At 31.5% G+C, this 21,757-nt stretch overlaps 3 protein-coding genes across 7 annotated transcripts; 1 reads left to right on the top strand and 2 right to left on the bottom strand.

The window, feature by feature from the left end:
• Positions 1 to 1,184: 1,184 nt before the first annotated feature.
• On the bottom strand, positions 1,185 to 9,254 carry LOC137830388 (uncharacterized). Of its 4 annotated transcripts, none has more exons than XM_068637685.1 (7): positions 8,911 to 9,254; positions 8,239 to 8,381; positions 4,637 to 5,443; positions 4,417 to 4,557; positions 3,967 to 4,058; positions 1,659 to 1,727; positions 1,185 to 1,551 (listed from the first exon to the last, which is right to left on the bottom strand). In XM_068637685.1, exons 2-7 carry the CDS (start codon positions 8,372 to 8,374, stop codon positions 1,516 to 1,518), a joined length of 1,281 nt encoding a protein of 426 aa, XP_068493786.1. In that variant the 5' UTR covers positions 8,375 to 8,381; positions 8,911 to 9,254; the 3' UTR covers positions 1,185 to 1,515. The 4 variants fall into 4 exon arrangements, with proteins under 4 accessions (XP_068493786.1, XP_068493785.1, XP_068493787.1 ...); XM_068637684.1 differs by having other exon boundaries at positions 1,185 to 1,522; positions 8,911 to 9,107; XM_068637686.1 differs by having other exon boundaries at positions 8,239 to 8,392; positions 8,911 to 9,058.
• A 1,709-nt stretch (positions 9,255 to 10,963) lies between these two features.
• LOC137830386 (glycine cleavage system H protein 2, mitochondrial-like) lies at positions 10,964 to 13,179 on the bottom strand. The gene is made up of 3 exons (XM_068637682.1): positions 13,016 to 13,179; positions 11,624 to 11,883; positions 10,964 to 11,271 (listed from the first exon to the last, which is right to left on the bottom strand). Exons 1-3 carry the CDS (start codon positions 13,167 to 13,169, stop codon positions 11,146 to 11,148), a joined length of 540 nt encoding a protein of 179 aa, XP_068493783.1. The 5' UTR covers positions 13,170 to 13,179; the 3' UTR covers positions 10,964 to 11,145.
• Positions 13,180 to 15,390: 2,211 nt separating this feature from the next.
• Positions 15,391 to 20,642, top strand: LOC137830385 (pseudouridine kinase). 2 transcript variants are annotated; one of them, XM_068637680.1, is made up of 9 exons: positions 15,391 to 15,520; positions 16,334 to 16,459; positions 17,144 to 17,246; positions 18,163 to 18,210; positions 18,291 to 18,388; positions 18,537 to 18,651; positions 18,757 to 18,839; positions 19,357 to 19,918; positions 20,392 to 20,642. In XM_068637680.1, the coding sequence occupies exons 1-9, from the start codon at positions 15,470 to 15,472 to the stop codon at positions 20,448 to 20,450; spliced, it is 1,245 nt and encodes a 414-aa protein (XP_068493781.1). In that variant the 5' UTR covers positions 15,391 to 15,469; the 3' UTR covers positions 20,451 to 20,642. The 2 variants fall into 2 exon arrangements, with proteins under 2 accessions (XP_068493781.1, XP_068493782.1); XM_068637681.1 differs by having other exon boundaries at positions 15,406 to 15,520; positions 16,345 to 16,459.
• The last annotated feature ends 1,115 nt before the right edge of the window (positions 20,643 to 21,757 follow it).

Genomic DNA, 21,757 nt, shown 5'->3' with positions numbered 1-21,757 from the left:
GAATAAAATGGAAGTGAAAAAGAAGTAAGCAATAATATGAATATTGCATAAAAAATAGGACTTTATATGTTTGCAAATTGCTACAACAATGAGAATTAAAACATAAAATGGTCATTTTTCGATGTGGCAAAAGTACATAATTTTTTTATATTTTGTTAAATCATAAAAAAAAATTGAGTGATGACCATAAGTTATCCTATTTAGAACAAAAAAAAAAGAATGAATTATTGTAAATATCATAATATTTGTGGTCATTATACTAATAATAATTGTATTCATTTCAGGTAAACCAGACAATTGATCAAGGAAGATTAAGATTAAGGTTGAAGAGAAGTCAAAGAAGATGGATACAAAATCATTTCAAGTTAATCATGATTGTTGATGTTACTAAAGACATCAATATTAAGAATGTAAAGTTTGCTCTTTTGGAGTTAGAATTGAAGAATTTGATTAAGTTAAAAAATATATTTCCAAAAGTTAAGTGAATCCTTAAGTAATTTTTTAAATCATTAGAAGGAAGGTGATGAAGATGTTTAATGTTTGATCAATCGAAAGCAAAGACTTAAAGTTGAAAAGAATAAAAAGATGAAAAGTCTAACAACAAAAATACAATTTCAAGGGTAATGAAACAATTTAAATGTTGATTAGGCATGATAGGAAGTTTGATAAAACTTTTGTGGCTTATGAAAAAGCTCAAATTGATCAATGGTAAGGAAAAGTGACTATCATCAACCTTTTAAACTGATTATCTAATGATGGGAATCGAAGTCATTTTGTTACGAAGTTTCAAATAACTGAATAAGCCAGGAGATCATGGTTGAAAAATAATATGATAAAGACTCAATGGAGAAAAGGAAAAAGGGATCCTACAAACAACAGATAACTTTTAGTGAAGTAAAAGTGTGAAATCATCATAAATTCACTCTTCTCACTTATTCTCCATTTCTCTCTTTCGCTACTAAAATTATTGTTTTCTCCTTTAATTTCGTGCCCCTTTTACATCACCCATACTCATCTGAGATCAGACAGTGAAAAATTGTCTCTGTATTAGAAGTTTTTCAAAAAAATAAATATAAGACTTAAATCTATGCATGTATATAGAAATATATTTGATCACATCATCAATTTGTTTGTATTATGTAATAAATTAGATAAATTAAGTTTTGTATAGACGGAATCAATGATGAATAAAAAGATAATTTTGTCAGGCTTATAAGAAAAGCAAATTGTATGGGAAAATACAAATTTAGCATGCGGTGTCTGAAAGAGGAAGTCCGATGAGGTGTTGAGTGACATGATATACATAGAATCCCAAACATGTCTAAAAAAAGGGGTGATGTGAATGTGATGCTTAACATGTTTAAAGCCCTAAACCAACTGTACGGCCATCTCTTCGTCGAAGGCCTGCAGTGTATTGTTTCTCTAGATCAATCTGAAGTTCCTTCTGCTTCTCGGCACGGAGAATATCGTTACTGCTTTGGTTGTTGCTATTCTGCTCTACTTTAGCTTCGCCTTTCACACCCTACAATTTGCCATAGGCACGAGGACAACCTTAGACTCAAACTGAGTTAGTAGGTGAAGAAACTCCAATGGAGTGACTCATTCAAAGTAACATCCCCTTCATGCAATTTTTGGGTCAGAATAGAACAAACACTTACCATGAGTTTGTTAAATTTCTCTTGCCGCTCACGATCAGAAAACATAGCTGTATCCCAACGATGCCCAGACTACAATATTTGGCAAGACCATTCATAAAGCAACGATTGCATAGTTAGTAGCAAATTATCGGAAATGTAAAAATATGTTATTACCCATGTCACAAAACAGGTCATCCTCCACATTACTACTCATCTACTTATTACGTACAAACTCAACCACAGGTACATATTTTAGCAATATGTAATCTTATATTTTTATGTACAATTATCGATAGGTATACAACATTTCAGGTCAACGCTACAGGGTGACTTCAACCAACAAATCCCAAGGCATATTTTGGTGAGAATGTATATGTAGTTCATTCACAGTACAAATGCATACATATTTGATATGCCATAGAGGATTTTTAAAGGAAGCAATATATTAATTTAGAATTTGTTGAATGATAACTAAGTTTAAGGTAGCTTTGACCCATTGTGCGGGTGTTATGTTGGTTGCAGAATCTAATTCTTGATTCGGTTGATGCAGACGATTCAACTCTATCGGCAGCACAATATGTCAAACACCCATTCTTGTCTATGCTATACAAAATTGAGCAGTTGCGAAGGGAATAGCAACAAAGCAGAGGCAAAGCATTTTCTATATTTAGGAAATTATGACCCGCTATCTTTGGAGCTATCTTAGGCAATGGCAGAGGAAATCATAGTTTGACAGCACAAGTTGGAGGTTGCCTAGAAGATTGCTTATGCCAACATGGTATGTTATCTGTGTGGGCATGACATGTTGCTATGAAGAGAGGTTTTGTTTTACTGTTATGGAAGCTATAATGCAGGTTATATGGAGGCATAGGCAAAGAAGGCAGCTAAGGTGGAAATCTGGAAGGAGGGCCCGGCTAGTAAAGGAACTGATGTTTTAGTCTGTTGCAGCAAGTGCAGAAGGGCACACGATGCACTTAGAGGCCTCCGCAGATGCACTCTAGGACTTCAAATTCACTAAGGGTATGAACCGTCTTCAATATGGATAAGTGTGGATGAACCATGCGTAATTAGGGCTCTTCTGGGTGAGTGTGATTGGAGCTTGTTTGAAATGGTAATTAATGTTTATCAAGTTATTTATAGTTTTTAATTGCCTTTACTTGGTTTATATAGTAATTAAATTTTCATATTTAATCATAGTTTAATACAAAAAGAAGAAACCTTTTGCATCAGAAATAGATGAATGACTTAGTTTATATGATGTGCAGCTAAAAAGTAAACAAATAAGAAAATCTGTTGCTTTCCCATTTTATGATACTGAGTCTAGTGATGAATGGATAACTAAAGAAGGAGATAATGTTGAGGTTTCACAAACTCAAGGCAAATGTGATGGTGGATATGTTGACTTAGCTTGACCAAGTTCAACTGCTAACTCTAGATGCACTTTTATCCGTCAGTACTATTCTTTGCTCATACTCCCTTCTTTTCAAAACTTTGGTTTTTACAATTTCAATCTATTTGTGCAACTTTAAAATTTTATTTTTTTAAGTACTTTACTCCACGACATAGCATTGTTAAAATTCTTCACTTATAAAATGTTATTCAATAAAGAGAAAATTATTCTCCACAAGAATAGTTTCTAAAAAATATCCAAATTGAAGATAAATTTATTGTTACTAACTAAACTTTCATTAATCCAATAATGAATTAGACCAATTAGATGAATAAGTGGAAACAAAAAGAGTGTTTCTTAATCATTATATAGTAAAAAATTAGTTCATGAAAAATGAAATAGAAATACTCACTAGTGCAAAATAAGGGTTTCACGACGTATATAGACACTGGTTCAACAGGAGCGTCGTCTACAAAAATGTGATGTTAATTTTAAAAATAAGATCATTATATAGACTGCGCTTCTAATTATAACCGTCGTCTATTTGAAAACATAGCATATAGAATACGGTTTTGTGTGAAACGACCATTGCCTATACCTGTGTATCATATAGACTGCGGTTATTAGGTCATGACCGGGAACAGGACCAACAATATGGAAGAAATCACTATGGCGGAAGCAATGACTCTCTTAGAAATCCTGATCGAATTTGTCATCATTAACTGAACAATTTCAACCTCTCGTCTCAAACATCTAAATTGAAAAGCACTAGTTCCTGGGATACAAAAGCCTAGAAATGTGAATTACACTAATTCAGTTCATTTCAACTTCACGATCATTCCTCGAGTATATTAATCCCAAAGAAAAGTTACTGTCTTATATGCCATTCTATTTGCAAAAGGAAAGAACACATCCAAAAAAAAGAAAAATGCAAAATACCTCTTCAGTAGGTGTACTCTTCTTGCTGCCCCACAACAGTTTCTTCTTTTGGTCAGTAGTCAAGCAACCAGCCCCAACTAAGTTCCTATTAACTGTTATGCACCAAAATTTCAAAATGAACACAACATGCATATGATCTATAATCAAGTTCCTATTTCAGTCTCATCTATTTCTAGATGCTTGGCTAAAATAATTTTTTTTAAGGTTGACAACTTGGAAACTCAAATCATTAGGAGAGAAGAGAAAAACTTTCAATAGAGAAAATAAATTTGAGGACTTAATGGCAAACATCCACGTCATATACATCCAAACCCACATCAATTCACCTTAAGCAAATGTGAAAGTTGAAATTGTGAACTTTAAATCTATCTGAATCCAATCAATCATAGAAAAGCAAACATATGTCCATAACCCAAAAGTAGGGAAATTTTGAGGATAACTAGTGCATACCTAATTCAGCAGCCCTCATGGCTGCAAATTTTGCAGCATCTAGATCATTGTCACCATCAAAGCCACTGGTCTTGGCAGCCAATGAATCTGCCTTGCTCTCATGAGAAAACTTTGAACTCTTACTTTCATTGGCTTCAGTACCTGAAAATGAAGCAACACAGTAATTTCATATAATGGTACAAATATAAAAAAATCAGTAAAAAAAATATGTAAACAATACCATTTTTTCTATTATTGTCATCCTTGTCAGGATCAAACAACTTTAGTTTCTTCCCAGAAGTTTCTTTATCTTCAACAGCACACTGCTCGCCTTCTTTCCTAGTTTTTCCCTTCCCAATCTCAGTGTCATGTCTTCCTTTTTCTTTCCATGGAATGTTTTGATCGTTTAACTCCTTCTGCTCACTCTTATAAGCATCTTTTACACTATATTTATCGTTGTCTCTCTGTGGACTTGAGTCATCTCGTTGGTCACTTCTGTTGTAGTCCCCTGAGCTTCTGCGTGAATCTCTTCTTTCATTTCGACCATCCCAGTCCAATGAAAGTCCCTCCCTCTCCACCTCATCATGCAGTGCATGCTTCTTACTATATGCAGATTTTTCATAAGGATCGTTCTCTTTATATGTTTTATGATCCAAGTATGCTTCCCTTCGTTTTTCTTTGCTTCTATGATCAGGCCTGTCATATTTGTCATGTGAATACTTGTCCACACTGCGATGGTAGTTTTTTGACCTCATATCGCTCTCTTCTCGCATATGATCATCCCTTGACTCATGTCCTGAACGAGAGATTTGCCTCTCCCGATATCTATCTTCATTTGCATACTTGTCACGTCGAGAGTGACCATGGGAACTCTTGGATGACTGTCTATCAGGATTTCTAAGAGAGTCATTGCTTCTGCCATAGTGATTTCTTCCATATTGTTGGTCCGGTTCCCGGTCATCATACTTCCTTGAATAATGGTGAGAGACTCTTGAGGAATTTTCTCTCACTGGATTTGGACTTGAGCTATGTCCTTGCCTAGGATTAGCTGCATATAAAGAACATAAATTTATTTATTGAAGTCATAGACTACATATAGCTTAGCATTGAATTTTATAACACTAAGATCAGTACTGTAGTGGATTATTATGCAAAACACTTTTATGGAGATTCTTCCAGATAAAAATAGTTACTGGCAGATTGCAGCACAGGGTCATTGATATGAGGGTATACCCAAAAGTGAACAGCTTAAAATAAACAATAAGCAATGTCGTAACGTGTAATGAATGGTTCTCCATGCATGAGGCAAGAACAAGGGACAGAATGTTTGCTTGTCTTGCAGTGTTTTAAGTGCGTAACTGAAGGTAACTGACGTGATTTTCTTAATATACATGCATCTTGGACATGTGCTAACACGCACTTAAACAATTAACTGATATGAATAGCAAAACATTTAAGTGACTAGGAAGATAATAGACATTTACTTTTGGCTTTTCACAACAGAAAGAAAAAGATAAAAAAGACACGATAGGCACCATTGTAGTTAGAATTGCAAACTTCATTACTTGTATCCTGATTTGATACAAAAAAAATCATAGTTTGAACCATATCACAATTAGACTGGTTTTTGACCTTGAATACTTTGCCCAATCATGTGAATTGCTTCCGTATAGGAGAGCTACATTGTGCAATTCTTGCACAGTAGGTTGTGCACAAAAAACAGCTCAGGTCAAACAACTAATTTCTTAATAATAAACAATTTTAAGGGTTTTGTTTAAACTATGTAAGAAAATAAATAATTATTTAATTAATAACAATCACATCAATTACATTCTCATTATTTCTATTTGTAATAACCAAAACCTATAAAAAAAAAGAAATAAGAATATGCTGAAATGAATAAGAAGATTCTGAACACATTTTTTTCCTAATTATTATGGAGATATTGAGAATAATTTTTATCCTAATAATTTTCTATTTACAGCACTCCTCTCAAGTTGGTAAATGAATATCAATCATTCCAAACTTGCCTAAAAGATTCTAGAATCTGCCCTTAGGAAGCCCTTTAGTGAAAATGTATGCTATCTGAAATCCTATAGGGACATCAGTTATACCACTAGGCTCCTATGAAGATTATCTTTGATGAAGTGCCAGTCAATTTCAATATATTTGGTCCAATCATGTTGAAATCGATTATGGACAATGCTCATGGTTGACTTGCTATCACCGTACATTACATAGAGATGTCAACCTTTATTTTAAGGTCAACAAATATAATCTTCATCCAGAGTCCCTTCAGACAAACCTTGACCAAGGGCTCGAAATTCAACTTCTACACTGGAATGAGATACTCTCTATCTTGTTCTTTGCTTCTAAGTTAGACTTTCTCAAAAAAACATAAAAAACACAAATGTAGATTTTCTGTAACTAACAAAACTTGTATAGTCTACATGAGTATATATCTTCAAGGTCAATGTGTCTTATTTTGTCTTCTTTCCTAAGGAATAGCCCCTTTCCTAGGCATGAGTTCAAGTCCTAAAGAATTTCATCAATTGTTTGCATGTGACATCATAGTGAATCCATTCAAATGAGAAATTACTCTTTTTTTAAAAAGATGGAATGAAATGCACGATGATGCTTTGACAGTTGACAAATATCAAATTTGAAAGACTCAACAAACTCTATAGTGAATAAGTGAGGGAATAGGGATTTTAAAAGGTTGAAGGAGGGATGCCCAAATCTTTTATAGTGAAGCCATATTTGGGAATTTGTTCATGTTTATGATGTTGCTTGTCATTGTTTTGGCCCTTGGATTCCAGTAGATACAACTCATACTACTCCCTTAATAATTAAAAGCATCTTCCTTGTGGCAAAGTCTTGAAATACACAATAAGAACATAAAAGAGTTACTGAACAATTCAAATCTTTTGTAAGCTTTTGTCTATAGATAAAGTTATTGGTCAATTGTGGGACATATAAAACATCCTTTAATACAATAGATGATTCTAAAGTTATATTCCTAGATCTGCATATGGGTACATCATCACCATTTGCAACTGTAATGAGTTGTTTTCTAGTCACTTTTACATATGAATCAAAAAGCTTAGGAAAAGGAGTCATGTGATTAATTGCTCTTGAATCAAGAATTCTAAAACACCATAAGACGAAGGGCTAATAGTATTGAATGTACTATTACCTTTTATTGGTAAGGAATACGATCCAAAGGATTTAGTCATTAATTCAATCATTATTCTCAAATGATTAAGTTTCTCTTTAAAAGCTTTCATACCAGATATTGAAAAACACAAAACAAAGAGACAATAAGAGGAAAACTTATAACAATGGGTTGTTAACAATATACCACTACCTTATTAATAAGAGAAAAAAACATTTCCCCCATAGTGGAATTAAGATTCATAGCATACCAACTAAAATCTTCTCAAAACGCTGACCACATAGACAGGAAAAAGGAGTAGGTTGCATAAGCTATTAAGGAAAATAGTGCAAGTATTTTAAATTGCTATAAACTGCAATCACATACCCACCTTATGCTAATCACAAACATAAAACACTGTATTAGTTTTCATACACAGGGAACTGCTGTGACGTCAGAAAACACCATGAATCAGCCTTAAGTCCAGCACGCCCATAAATTAGATCATTTGGTAAGTGACAAAAGAAATAACGTACCACCTATCTAATTCCATCACAAGAAGAACCATGCACGAACAGCACAAATTTAAAAAGTTTCAAATACCAAATTACCAACATTGGTTGAAAATTCATCACAATACCATTGAAACTTCTAAAAGAAATAAGACCAAGAGCTTAAAAGATCCCAACCATCAGGTGAGGATGATCCATCAACAGGTGACCGGCGCCGATAATTTCTACTAGCTGCATCACCAGAAGGCTTGCGAAATGCGGTTTTCGTATCAGAATCGCCGTGAGGCGGCAACGGTAAGTTCGAATCCATCATGCCAAGCCTGCAATTGCACTAACACAGTTGGTCAGATTAGAATGCAAAAAACATCTCAGTGAATTGAACAATCAAAACAAGGGAAAAAAAAAGGCTAGTGCAAAATTTCAGAAACAGAAAAAAAATAAAAATCAAGAACCTAATTAACAGTGACTGTGCCTATTAAACAGACTCGTGAATAAATTAATGCCAACCTCTTCAACCAAGGCCAGTACTACTGACATCAAGGGTTCATTATTTTAACACCAAGCAAAAACAAATACATATAAATAAAACGAAATGTTAACTTTTCAATAGCAAAATTAAAAAAAGAAAATCAAGAACTTCAACATGTCTTCAATTTAAAAATAAAATTAACACGAAGGAGCAAATCGCTTCAGCTCTTAGGTTTCCTAAGCATTCAAGCAAGGAAAAAATCAGATAAAATCCAAAGATTAAATGTGCGAACGTGTTCTAAACAAGGCATGCATAAAATTTAGGAACTGAGATGCGCTACTGAAAATCGTAAAGAGAAAGTGAGAGAGAGAAGCAGCTACTGCGAGGATTCGGAATTTTGAAACGAGAGAAGATTAATTCATTGAGATTTTGGCGCTTGTGAGTGCAAACTTAAGGAATGAATAGATGCGATAGAAGAAACGAAACCCTTGATTCTGCGTGTGTCGTTTCAGTTAGTTTGAATCAATTGGGAAGAAGAGATTAGCTACATATAAATATTTCAACCCCAACAAAAATTATTATTATTAAAGTAGCGGGCGTGTAATAAATAAATAAAAATACAAGAGAAACACTAAATTTTAATTCTATATTTTTTAATAAAAGTATATTATTTTTATATTGTTAAACACATCATATTGATATTATTGGGTATAATTTGTCTCATAAATACATCATAGTTGTTATTGATATTATTTAGGATAAATGCAAAACTTTTTTTTCACATTGTTTCTTAGGAAACTCAAAGGGAAGTCTTTCGCAAATATTTAATTCAAGGTCTTTTTCCTAGCATGTATGTTGGCTTATGTAATTAGATCCGAGAGGAATTTAATGAAAAAGTGAGAAAAATATTTATAAGACAAAAAAAAATATAAACAAGGAATATCACAAGGAAAAAACGAGAAGAAGAAATTTAAAGGAAAATTTTCAAGAGAAAAGCCTAAAAGAAATTGAAAAAAAAATTATAAAATATTTTATAAAACAAATGAGGTTATATTTAGACTACTACAACAATAGAAATACATGTATTTGAAAGTTATGTGTTACTTATAACTATTTATATATGTCATTTTCAAGTGTATGTGACGGCTAACATGTCTCTCTAGCTATCTTTTATAAAATGTTTCTTGTGTCAACAAAAATAAACTCCTAAATTTAAAATCATCGAGTAAAATATAAGTAATTATGATAAAAGATGATGCAATTTCAACAAGATTACCACTTTAGTTTGTATAATCATACTACAAATATAAATAATTAAGATATTTAATAACAATATTTATTTAATTTAGGTTTTTAAGATGAATAATTTGTAACAATGTATTTTGGAATATAAATATGTATTTTTGATTTTACATAAATTAACTTATAACATTTTACAATTTGGATTACGAAATTCAAAAAATGATTATTGGATTCTGAAAATGAAACTACAAAACATTCGTCACCAACCATCACCTCTAGTCACCAAGCACAACAACCACCACCATTCAGAAACAATGAAATGCTCAACCAAAAATACATGTAGTCACATCATAACACCACAAATCCACAGGGGTGCATGATTAAAACATGGGGTGCACCATGAAGAAGCCCCAATGTTTTAAATCCTGAGTAATATTATCTTCCAGAAAACTTTGCGTTCTGGGCTGCTTCTTCCTGCACCTCCATACCTTCTTGTGCCACTCCCATAAATTTTTCATATTCCAAAAATACCCTTTTCAATATTTTGGATTATATAATCCGGAAGTCTTTTGTGATTAGCTTTCGGAATACATAATCTGAAATTTTTTTCTATACATAAGATTAGCTTCTGGATTATGTAATCCAAAAGCTTTTTTTCATGTGTTATTAGCTTTCGGAATACATAATCCAGAAGTCTTTTTCCACCCTTTGGATTTGAAATAATAAGCCTATGGATTATGTAATCTGGATATATTCCAGATTACATATGGGGGTGGCACAAAATGGCCCTTACAAGTAATTTTTTGTACGTTTTAATCTAATTTTCCAGTTAAATATGGACATTAAATTGTTAGAGTATGCAGAAATGAGTGAATATGGCGTACAATCTAGTTTTTGTTCAGTTTTAGTCTTATAAGTATGCATAGGTTTTCCCATTAAATGCTTTCTGAAATGTACGGAATGAGACACCTGCATAATCATGGAAGAAGTAGGTGAAATGGGATACATTCTAAACTAGCGATACCAATAGTTTTCTAAATGCAAAATTGTTTCTATTGCGTGTAAAGAATATGGATGTTGAAATCTCAACTCCATCTTCAATTCTTGATAACTAATGTTCCATCTTATTTCTCAATTATTACATTCAACTAACAAAAGTGGTATAGCTTAATAAAGAAAACTAATCATCAATTTACCACATTATCAAATTCATATTTCCATTGCAAAGAGTGAAAAATCATCCCACTGAATCTGAAGCTCGAGAAAAATAAAAATAGACAAGTCAAGACATGACACATGTAGAAAAGGGAACAAGCCATTCTTAGCTTTCCCAATTAAAACATGATGTACACCATGGAGAGTGCTGAAAGATCTTAATGTGAATCTTCTTCTTCACAGAATTTGGTGTACTTTTCTGAATCCATCAAATTGTTTACTTCACCACTGTCAGACAGTTCAACCTTAATAATCCATCCATCTTTATAAGGGCTTGAGTTGACCTGTGTGAAGAAATGTAGGACAACATTAAAACTCTAGGTGTTTATAACAAAAATTATTCATTGCAATACTTAAGCTACAGATAATCGTAGTGATCCAAGATGTAGCATACAAAAACAGCAAAGTACAAAAAGGGGGGGAAAAAGTTAGTGCCTATAAACTCCATACACATTTTGTCTTTCATGTAAAAAACTGTTTAGTGCCTATAAACTCAGCATACGCGTAGTGATGCAAGATGTAGCATGCAAAAACAACAAAGTACAAAAAGCGGGAAAAAGGTTAGTGCCTATAAACTCAGCATACACATTTTGTCTTTCATGTAAAAAACTCTTAGAATTAAGCAGAAAAACTTACCAAAGCAGGAGAGCTATTAAGCTCTTCATTAACTTCGGTCACTTTTCCTGAAATAGGAGAGTTAATATCACTAGTTGCCTTCACACTTTCAACTGCACCAAAACTATCTCCTTGTGTCACGGTGGTTCCCACTTCAGGCAACTCAACATACACAACATCACCCAAATGATCTTGGGCATGATCAGTTATGCCAACAGTTGCAGAATTTCCATCAACTTTGACCCACTCATGGGAATCAGCATACTTCAGATCTTTAACAACTGGAAGTAAACATGGAAGAAGCCAACAATGCAAGTTAGATGTTCTTTTTCATATAAAAAAGCCTCTATGTAGATGAACTACAAGAATGTTAGTTGCAACAACTGCAAAAACAACCAAACATTTCCATATCCTACTGGTTCAAATGCAAATATTACATTTGAAATAAAATTAAAGATGTAGATATGCCACGAGTCAGAAAATCATCAAGGCCCATAAGATGTTTACATTCAAGTTATAAAACTAAACAGTTGTGTGATGGAAATGTTTACCCAGCCAATTAGTATTAATGAGTATAAAGGGTCAAGTTAGATAAAAGTATCCCAAAAATAGGCAATGGTTAACTTTAAAAAGCCAAAAGTATTTTCTAGCAAATTTCCAATATGCACTAGAACACTAGAAAAGCCTTTCTCTCTGATCTAATATGAAATCAAACAAACAGCATAGCTACAACCCATGCTTCAAACTTTCGGTAACAAACTCTGAAAACGCATACAAACATGAAATATTTCAAATGTTAATAGAATTTATCCTTGCTTCCTTTGTAACTCAGTGTTAAAAAATTCCCTCTTACCCCTTTTAACACTATACACTATCTATTACCAGCTCCACCCTTGGCATTCTCCTGTTTGATCACACCAGATTCAGAATGCAACATATTTTGTAGGTCACAGAAAATACTGCCATTAAGAATGTGAAGACAAAATCATAGAAAATTGGGTGCATTATTTCTTATGCTACTTTTTTTAGTGGCTGGATGGGTGCACTTTCCCTTCCCACCACCGTTCAGAAAGCTCCATGCCATTAAAGCACATGCATAGATAATAACATAAAGGAAACGGTGTAAAAACAATGTGAACAGTGCCAACAAATTGAGAGATCTGAATCCACACACTACAAGTCAGCACAATGATGAATGCACGTCACACATCATAAATCATATGAAAAAAAAATGTTAATTTCCAATCTAGAAAATAAGAAACCCTAGATTCAAATCATTAGAGGAAAGACATAGATCAAGATCCACATCATAACACATGAAAAAAACTCAATTGTTGGTGATGAATGAAAAAAAAACAGATCACAGCATAACACAGAGAGAAGAAGAGAGGGTTAAGGAGAGAGGGATGTTACCATTGGAAAAGGCCCTGTTGAAGACAGAGATCCTGAGGTAAGAAGCAGCCCTTGAAGCCCAGAATTGCCTGCAAGCCATCTCTCTCTTCTTCTCTTGTCTTCTCTGTGTATTTGTGAGTTCTACACTTTTTTGCTTTTGCTTTGTGATGATCATCAAGAGCCAACTTCCAACATATTTATATTGCTGGGGTTGGTGAAAGTTTTCTTTTTTTTTTATTCCTTATTCCTTAAAGTTATCTATTTTTAATTATAAAAAATATTTTATCTTTTTAAACACAATATATTCTCTATGATTTTGTAATTATTTAGTCACATTTCAAAAAAATAAATAAATGTATATTATACCTGAGAATAAATACATTTGAAGTATTATTGTAAATATTGCCTTTTGGTATTTTTTTAGTTTCTGTAGAATATTTTGTTGTTTTAAAATTTCCAACCTTTTTTGAATGCTGTTTCTTTTGTCTCTATAGTGTATTATAGTAAATTTAGTGCTAAAACTTGAAAGTATTAAGTAAAAATAACCAAAAAATCAAATTAATGTAAGTATGATATTTATTAATTTTAAAAATAAAATCTTTGCGTATAAATTTATTTTTTATTTTAAATATACTAACAATAGCTTTTGTATTTTGTTTTTTAAATAGTCATTTGCTTTTATCACGATGTTATTTAAAAAATAATAATTACATATAATTTTTATTTAATAATTAAATATACTTATCATTTTGTAGGTAAAAAAAAAATATTAGTAAAAAAACATATAATAAAATTGTTCCATGTATGATGATTGGCTATATTAATATTATTATTATTATTAATATTATTGTTATTAATATTTTTATTAATGTTATTATTTTTTTAATAATTTGTATGTAATGTTGAATTTATTTATGTATATCGATCTGTATGTAATAATTTGTTTGTAATGTTGAATTTATCAATAAATAATATTTATGGATAATATCCATATGTAATGCTGAATTCACTTACGAATTTGTATTTGTGTGCAATAATTTATAAGTTTTAAATTTATGTTAGTGTAGTGTGTTGTTTTATTCTATTAAGAATGGTTTATAAACAATGTTGTTCTTTCTCTACTCCTCCTAGTATAAAAGTGTCTTCATTTCTTTTACATTGTACAATTTGAACTTTTGAACTTCATAAGTTCCTTTTGTACTTTGTTTGGTGGATGTTTATGTTCTTCATATATGAGAAAAATTTCATATTACTATCATGCTTATCTTAAACTAGTTATGGATAGTTTCAACAAACTTTTCATATAGAGAGTGGTTAGTAGCACACTGATATATCAAAACATAAATTTGTATAACAAGAAAGACAAACTTAGTCTTTGTAGAATAGTGTGCGTATCAACTTTTTCTCTAGATAATTAATTTATTGTACTATGTTTTACAAATTTATTTTTTATGGATAAGAACATGATAAGGATAAGTTAGGTTCTAAAACTTAGGAGTTATTTGATGTAATTGGAATTGAAGATGGATAACACGAAACAAGAATAAAAACAAGAAGCATAAAAAGTAATAAAAATTTTGTTTAGAGGAAGATAACTAAAGAAACACTTAAAAAATCAAAGAAAAAATAAAGAAGCAAAATGAAATGTAGGTCTTTAAAAGATTGTATAATATTTTAAGGAAATAAAATAATATTCTATAAACTTATGTTGGGTGTCCATAAGGAGAGCAAAAGAAATAGTTTTTATCTTCAATATGTCACTTTCAACACTATTTGTTTATATAAGTGTTTGCCTATGTCACTTTCAATACTTAAATGTTTTTTCTTGAATTAAAAAAGTCCTCATATACTCTTGTAAGTGTTTTTTCACTTTTTGATAATCATCCATGTCTCAAACCAACAAGATTAAAGAGTTAACTTTGCGTTAATTAATAATATTTTTAAAATTATAATTTCTGAATAAATTTTAGAATTAACTTATGTGTAAATTAATTTTTAAAAATTTTTATTTGATTTTTTAGTTTTATCATGTATATAAGCTAATTTTAATTTATAAAAAATCTAATGTTTTTCTCTCCTAAAAATATCTAAAAAAAAAAGTTGAATAAACAAATTTTTAATCATTAAAATTGTATGGAACTAAACATTTATAATTCACTATTACAAAAAGGGAAAAATGCAATTTAACCTTTTTATAAATTTTGAATTTTCTCTTGTTTTCTCTTTTTCACCTACTTTCCTTCTGCAGATCCAATATAAATACAACTAAGATTATTTAGAATTTAAAATTACAATTATTTTCAATATGTAATTATAATATATAATATTATAAAAATTACTAAAAAATATTTTTAAATTAATCTTTTATAGAAACATGTTTTTATAATTTTGGGTTTAGGGTTTTAGTAATTAGGGTTAAAACTGGAAAATATCAAACCAGTGGCCTCATCTTCTTCTCCGTTTCAACCGTGAAGAATGGCGGAGTCCACTGTCCCTAAAGGGGCCCAAAAACCCGTCACTTCCAAGGTCCCTTTTTCCTTTTCTTTTCGTTTTGTTTCCCTTTACAATTTCCGACTAAGTTAAACGAATAGAGAACAAATTAATGTACGAGTATACTCACATAAGAGATACTTGAATCCAGAGAGGTTTCGCTCAATTTCTTCCGCTATCTGATTTGGAGCAAAACAGTGATTTCATTTTGGACTGGTGTTTGTTTAACATGTTGCTGTCTCCAGTGATTCACTAGGGAGTTATATGTATATTTTATGATGATTAATACATCATAGATTATTTGTGATTAGGATTAACCTTCTATTAATCCACAAACAATTTTGAAATCCCACAACACTGTTCTTCAGTGGTAGTTCCACTCTATCTATTTGATGTTTTTCAAGCACTGTATTACATCTAGTGCATTTCGATTTGGAGGAGCCAATTTCCTGAATGATGCTTGAACTGGAGATGAAGTATAAAAGCATAGCTTTATTGGTACAACTTCATAAGGACAAAGAGAAAGTTATAGGTTTTTACTGAGCAACTATCAAGACATGCCTTTCATATGGGTTTATATAGTATTGAATAACCTTTGCCAGTGTAGGAGTGGAGAAAAATAGAGTAACAGGAATCGAGGGTAGCATTAGGGGAAACATAGGATTGTGAAATGAGACTAATAAAATGGTCATGCATCCAGCAAGCTCTTTTCATGATAATATTTGTTTACTCCCTACCTTTCTTTTTCATGTTATTTTTCTTTTATTTATCTCTTCTTTTAACTTATCATTGTATTCTGTGCAAAATTATTTGATGTTTGTTTGTTTGTTTGTTGTTGTTGCTGGTAAGGTTGCGTTCAGAGGTAAAAAATTGGAGCATGGGGATGGAGAAGTAGTCATAATTGGGGGTATGGTGTTGGACATTCACGCTACACCTTCAGTGAGAGCAAATTCTGGAACAACTGTCCCTGGCAAGGTTGTAATCTATCTATATTTTATCTGAGAAGGAAAGAGGAAAAGAAACCTAATAGGGTTCTGTTTGTATACTTCACCAAACATTTACAGGAAAGGAAAAATAAAATAAGTTTCTAAATAAGAAAAATAAAACAAGTTTCTAAATAAGAAAAATAAGTTTCTATACAAGGTAATTCTAGTTGATGCGTTAACTAAATTGTCACAGCCCTTTCATATTAGCTGAACCAAAAGCTGTTGTTAATTTTTCCTTCTTATTTTCTTTGCTTATAAGTGATCTTAAACAAGTTAATCCAAATAGTATATATACAGCCCATTCAGTTGTAAGTAGTCAATATCAGGTAAAGTTGATTACATTAGGTGAAGACAATAGCTAATTGCTTCTCATTCAATGCTGAATGAGAGGTTGATGCCTGCAACATCTATTTTACCATGGGTCTAAAACTTCCAAAATTTGAAGTTACTTTGAGATATTTCTAATCCAAGTTAAGTGAGGTGGAAAAGAAAAGACTGAACCCAAAACACTGGTTAAGAGAAACTAAGTTCCTTGCTACTTAGACCAACTGACATTGGTTAACTCAATCTTCTTAATGACGTGACAAGCATAAGCAGCGCTGATTGAATATTCTCAGTTATTCTTTTTCTTTTTCATGTTTATATCTATCTTCTTATACTGGAGAATTTTCAGGTCTATTATGTCCGAGGAGGTGTGGCTAGGAATGTAGCAGAGTGCATGTCAAAACTAGGAGCAAAGCCATTCATGATTAGTGCTCTTGGGTTTGACATGGCGGGTAAATTCTTACTATCACAAAGCATTTTCTTGCAATGCTGTCATTCTTTTTACTTCAAGCATTATTGTGGTCAAGAGGCACCCTTTATGGCAACTTCAACTGATACCTATTAAAATCTGTTGACTGTTCAAAATTTTGATAAATGTTTATGTCCTACGTAGACTAAAGCACAGAAGTAGTATTGCTTTTAGCAAAATGTGATATAAAATAATTTTCTTAAGAATCTATGGAGTCCTGGAAATGAGAGGAAAGGATTGTAAATGGTCCTTGGATGGAAATTTTATAATGATTATGAAATCCCCAATCCTACAAATATACAATGAATTCCCTTCTACGAAATAGATATGGTGTGCTTCTACCCATGATACTTCATTAATCTGATTGTAGTACGTGTCAACTCCTACTAATTAACTCCAGTAATGTTCTAGATTTTACTGACCTGTGGTGGCTTAATTATTGATGTCTGATGCTTTACACTTTGATTTTTAGACTACCTTTAATTACTTAGATCCCTGATTACAATATAAGACTTTCTACACTAAATTAACCAGTTAAATATTTAGAAAATGGCCATTGCGTGACAAAAGCATCTAATCATCTAAACAGTAAGAACATAGTTTTCATTTTGTATCACATACATACCCATGAGCATGGACAGTACAATGATAAATGGGTAGTCAATGTATACTAAATTTGTATCTTCATTCTTTCCTTATTCCTACAATTAACAAATTATAAAGTATCCCAATCTATAATGTTTTGAATTAAATATCCCTCCAAGGATGCAAACTGATATGCATGCCATTCCAATCTGTTAAGAATATTCTGTGGATTTCCTTTAATTACTAAGACACTTTGATGAAAATGACATATGGAGAATAATTTTCTTCTTTTACTCTATTTCTTCTTTTTATAGGAAACCTGTTGTTGAATCAGTGGAAATCTGCTGGCCTATCTTCAGAAGGCAAGTTATTTTTTCTTCATCATTAGATATGCCATAACTATGTAAAGTAACGATTTTGTGTGTTTTTGAATTTGAGGTAGGTATTTTGAAGGATAAAGATATTGAAACTCCAGTTGTATGCAATGTATTTGACATTAATGGTGAGGTAGCAGCTGGTGTTGCTAGTGTGGAAGCTCTTGTAAGTTGACCATTCAAGTATTAAGCTATCAAGTAATCTCCTAACTTAAGCAAGCTAAAAGATGTATTTTGAAACTTTTTTTGTAATGACAGTTGTTGTAATAGACTGAAGCAAGGAAAACAAATATAATACAATCATTTTGTTGCAGGAAAAATATTTGACACCTGACTGGATCTTGCGCTTCAAAAGCACTTTACTTTCTGCTCCAGTGTTAATGGTGGATGCAAATATGAGTCATCCTTCTCTTGAAGCTGCTTGTAAAAGTACATTGCATGCCAACATTTTAATTCTCTATTTTCCTCTCTCTGCTGGATTATGAACTCACTACAGATGTTGTTTTCCACTGCATAAATATCCATATTCCTCAGTGGCGACTGACATGGAGTGTCCTGTTTGGTTTGAGCCAGTATCAGTTACTAAATCCCGAAGAATCAGTTTTATTGTTGAGTATGTGAGTGCTATGCTCTACACAAACTTGATATTCTTTATTAGATTTATTTCATGGTTTGTTTAAAGGTGGTTGTGAGTAATTAGGGACTGCAGTAGTCTGAAGTAGTATAAGAGACTGGATAAATTTCGTGCGTTTAGTTTACATAGTGGAGGCTCTTGTTTATAATATAAGTCATAAATACAGTGGACAACAGTTTCTATAATTTATATGAATACATACAATTCACAATATCTCATAATATCCTTGATTGCAATATTTACATAATCCCTGATTGTCGTAGTAAACAGTTTGTTTTGTGTGTCATCAGCTTTCCTTACTTTGTCTTGAATTCTTGATATTCATTATCTTAATAATGATGTTATCATATGCATAAATTTAAATATTTACCAGCATCACTAGTTTTTTTAGATATATTACATTTGTTTAGGATATGATTTAACTCTATCGACATTATAGGATAGCATTTGTGTTTTTCTGTAAAAATGTTGTTTTTGACATTTGTGCATATTTTGTTCAGGTGACTTTTGCTTCACCAAATGAAGATGAACTTATTGCGATGGCAAATGCTTTATCTGGTAGTGATGAGTTTCAACCACTTAAAGAAAGTCAGAAGAAAAATATTTCAGTAGTGTCTTTGTTTCAATTGCTGAAACCAGCAATATGGGTTTTGCTAGAAAAAGGCATTGAAGTGGTCCTAGTGACCGTTGGATCTAATGGAGTGTTTCTATGCAATAAAGGAGGGCCTCGCCACTTTGAAAACCCTACAGAGAAAATAACTCGGAGTGGTTTTGGTGGACAATTATACAAGGCCGTCATGCAAAAATGCCCACCTAGTCATTATTCTGGCTTTTCAGAACTTAATAAAAGCTCTCATATTTTTGCTGTGCATTTTCCATCTCTTGCTGCATCAGTTGTGAGACTTACTGGTGCTGGTGATTGCTTAGTCGGTGGAACACTTACATCAATTTGTGCAGGATTAGATATTATGCAAAGTGTGTCAGTTGGCATTGCAGTGGCTAAAGCTGCTGTTGAGGCTGAGGCTAATGTCCCTAATACTTTCAATTTATCAGCTATCGCAGGTAAAGTTTTAGCCTTGTATTTTAGTTATAGCCATTGTCATTTGCATATATAGTTGCTATTTTTTGTTAAATGTTTGAAAGTTATGTAGTGAACTGATTAGCATCCCTGATAATAAATAATTCATTTTTGTTAATTTCTATTGCTTTTCTGTTTGGAGATTGGCAGCCTACATGTTGACTTGAATCAGTGTTTGAGAAATGCAAAATTCAGATGAAGCCTAACAATATTTATTTGAATCATGGATTAAGATGTAAATGCACAGCAAAGAGATGTTGATATAATATCCTATGGTCTAACCCAAAACGAGAAGAGTTTGATTAGGCAAAGTTTTATGTTGTACACTACTTATTCAATAGTATTTCCTCTTCAATTGATTTTGTATGGTTTTGTTATTATCGGGTGCTTCTACAACCATGATGATGCGATCTTCTTTTCAATTATGACCCTCTGTTTATTTCTCTGTCTTGTGCAGATGATGCTAAATCTGTATACTCCAATGCCAAAGTTCTTTTCCACCAATCGATGTTGTAAATTTTGAATGAGGATTATGGTAGATAAACAGCTTGAGTTGTGATATAGCAACCTCCAATCATTTAGGAATTTTCAATTAGATTTCCATTTTTTTTTAAATTGTATCTTTGATTTATGTTAACTTTTTTTTTTTGAGTTTGTACACAAATTTCTTTATTATTATAATCATAGTTATTATAGTGTTTGTTTAAACTTATTCAACATGATTTGATTTGAAATGTATTAAACATATTTTGTATATTTTATTTTCTTCTATATTGAGTAACTCAGGTTCTCATTTTTTAAAGTTAAGTGATGGTTCAATAATAAGCAATTTTTAAGAGTTTTAAGAGTCTTGAGAGTAAAAGGTAAAGAATTTGATTAAATTTATCCCATGCATTAACCGATTTGTTTTATGTAAAAAATAAAGGGTTTATTTTTTTAACAATAACCAACATCGTAAAGTTTTCAACCCAATATTGAATATGTCTTTCTACCTTTAACATATGATATCTAACATTGTATAAATTTATAAATCAATACACCTAATAATTATTTTAATACGCACAACTACTAATTGATCTTCAAAAAAATATAACACAAATGAATTCATATTACCATTCTAAACAACAATATTAGTTTTAAATGACTTTTTTATGATAACTAACTTAATGCTATAGAAATTATCAAGGTAAATGAGATAATCTAAAAATAAAGGAATAACTTGAAAACAAGTGACAAAGATAAAAGAAAGATATATACACTCTAAAACAAAAAAAATTAACAAAAAATTAACATAATAAACTAACTTCCACTCAGTGCTAAGCTTGCTCTAACATCCACTCATGTATAATGCATTCCTTATCACTTATTCAAAAGTCTTGAAATTGATTTTAACTATCAAGATAATTTATTTTGTTCAAAATCTAGATACATAAATTTTTCTCAAATCATAATTAACACGGTAGCATATCTCGAGTTTTATAAAATAATTATTGTGAGACGTCTCAAAGAGCTTCTCATATTTTAACATTATTAAAATAAATAATCTCTAGAACATCCATCTTTTTCTTTTCAAACAATTTCCATACTATATCACGATAGTAATAATATTTGAGATAAATAGACATCCAATATCAACACAACGAATACAAGTTTTAAAAAAGTTAAAATAAAAATAAATAAAACCATATATATATATATATAAATGGAGATATAATCAAGATTGTTTTTCTTTAGAAATTTACTTTATTAGTAGGCCAAATAAGTCAAAATAATGTTTGGGAAATTCTCGCTCCATTATATCACTACAAAAAAATCAGTAAATA

Source organism: Phaseolus vulgaris, chromosome 7, assembly GCF_000499845.2.
Source record: "Phaseolus vulgaris cultivar G19833 chromosome 7, P. vulgaris v2.0, whole genome shotgun sequence".
Taxonomy (NCBI): Eukaryota; Viridiplantae; Streptophyta; class Magnoliopsida; order Fabales; family Fabaceae; genus Phaseolus; species Phaseolus vulgaris.
The sequence above is the reverse complement of the archived record's forward strand: the minus strand, read 5'-3'. Positions and strand labels throughout refer to the sequence as shown.

What these genes read in the sequence shown, in the direction of transcription:
- LOC137830388 (XM_068637684.1), bottom strand. Translation starts at nt 8,374, where the DNA reads ATGATGGATTCGAACTTACCGTTGCCGCCTCACGGCGATTCTGATACG. An exon ending in TGACAATAATAGAAAAAATG is followed by an intron (nt 4,558 to 4,636) that starts GTATTGTTTACA and finishes CTTCATTTTCAG; the next exon opens with GTACTGAAGCCAATGAAAGT. An exon ending in AGAAATTTAACAAACTCATG is followed by an intron (nt 1,523 to 1,658) that starts GTAAGTGTTTGT and finishes GGCAAATTGTAG; the next exon opens with GGTGTGAAAGGCGAAGCTAA.
- LOC137830386 (XM_068637682.1), bottom strand. Translation starts at nt 13,169, where the DNA reads ATGATCATCACAAAGCAAAAGCAAAAAAGTGTAGAACTCACAAATACA. An exon ending in CAACAGGGCCTTTTCCAATG is followed by an intron (nt 11,884 to 13,015) that starts GTAACATCCCTC and finishes GTTTACTTCCAG; the next exon opens with TTGTTAAAGATCTGAAGTAT. An exon ending in TTAATAGCTCTCCTGCTTTG is followed by an intron (nt 11,272 to 11,623) that starts GTAAGTTTTTCT and finishes TTCTTCACACAG; the next exon opens with GTCAACTCAAGCCCTTATAA.
- LOC137830385 (XM_068637680.1), top strand. Translation starts at nt 15,470, where the DNA reads ATGGCGGAGTCCACTGTCCCTAAAGGGGCCCAAAAACCCGTCACTTCC. An exon ending in GAACAACTGTCCCTGGCAAG is followed by an intron (nt 16,460 to 17,143) that starts GTTGTAATCTAT and finishes GAGAATTTTCAG; the next exon opens with GTCTATTATGTCCGAGGAGG. An exon ending in TGCTGGCCTATCTTCAGAAG is followed by an intron (nt 18,211 to 18,290) that starts GCAAGTTATTTT and finishes AATTTGAGGTAG; the next exon opens with GTATTTTGAAGGATAAAGAT.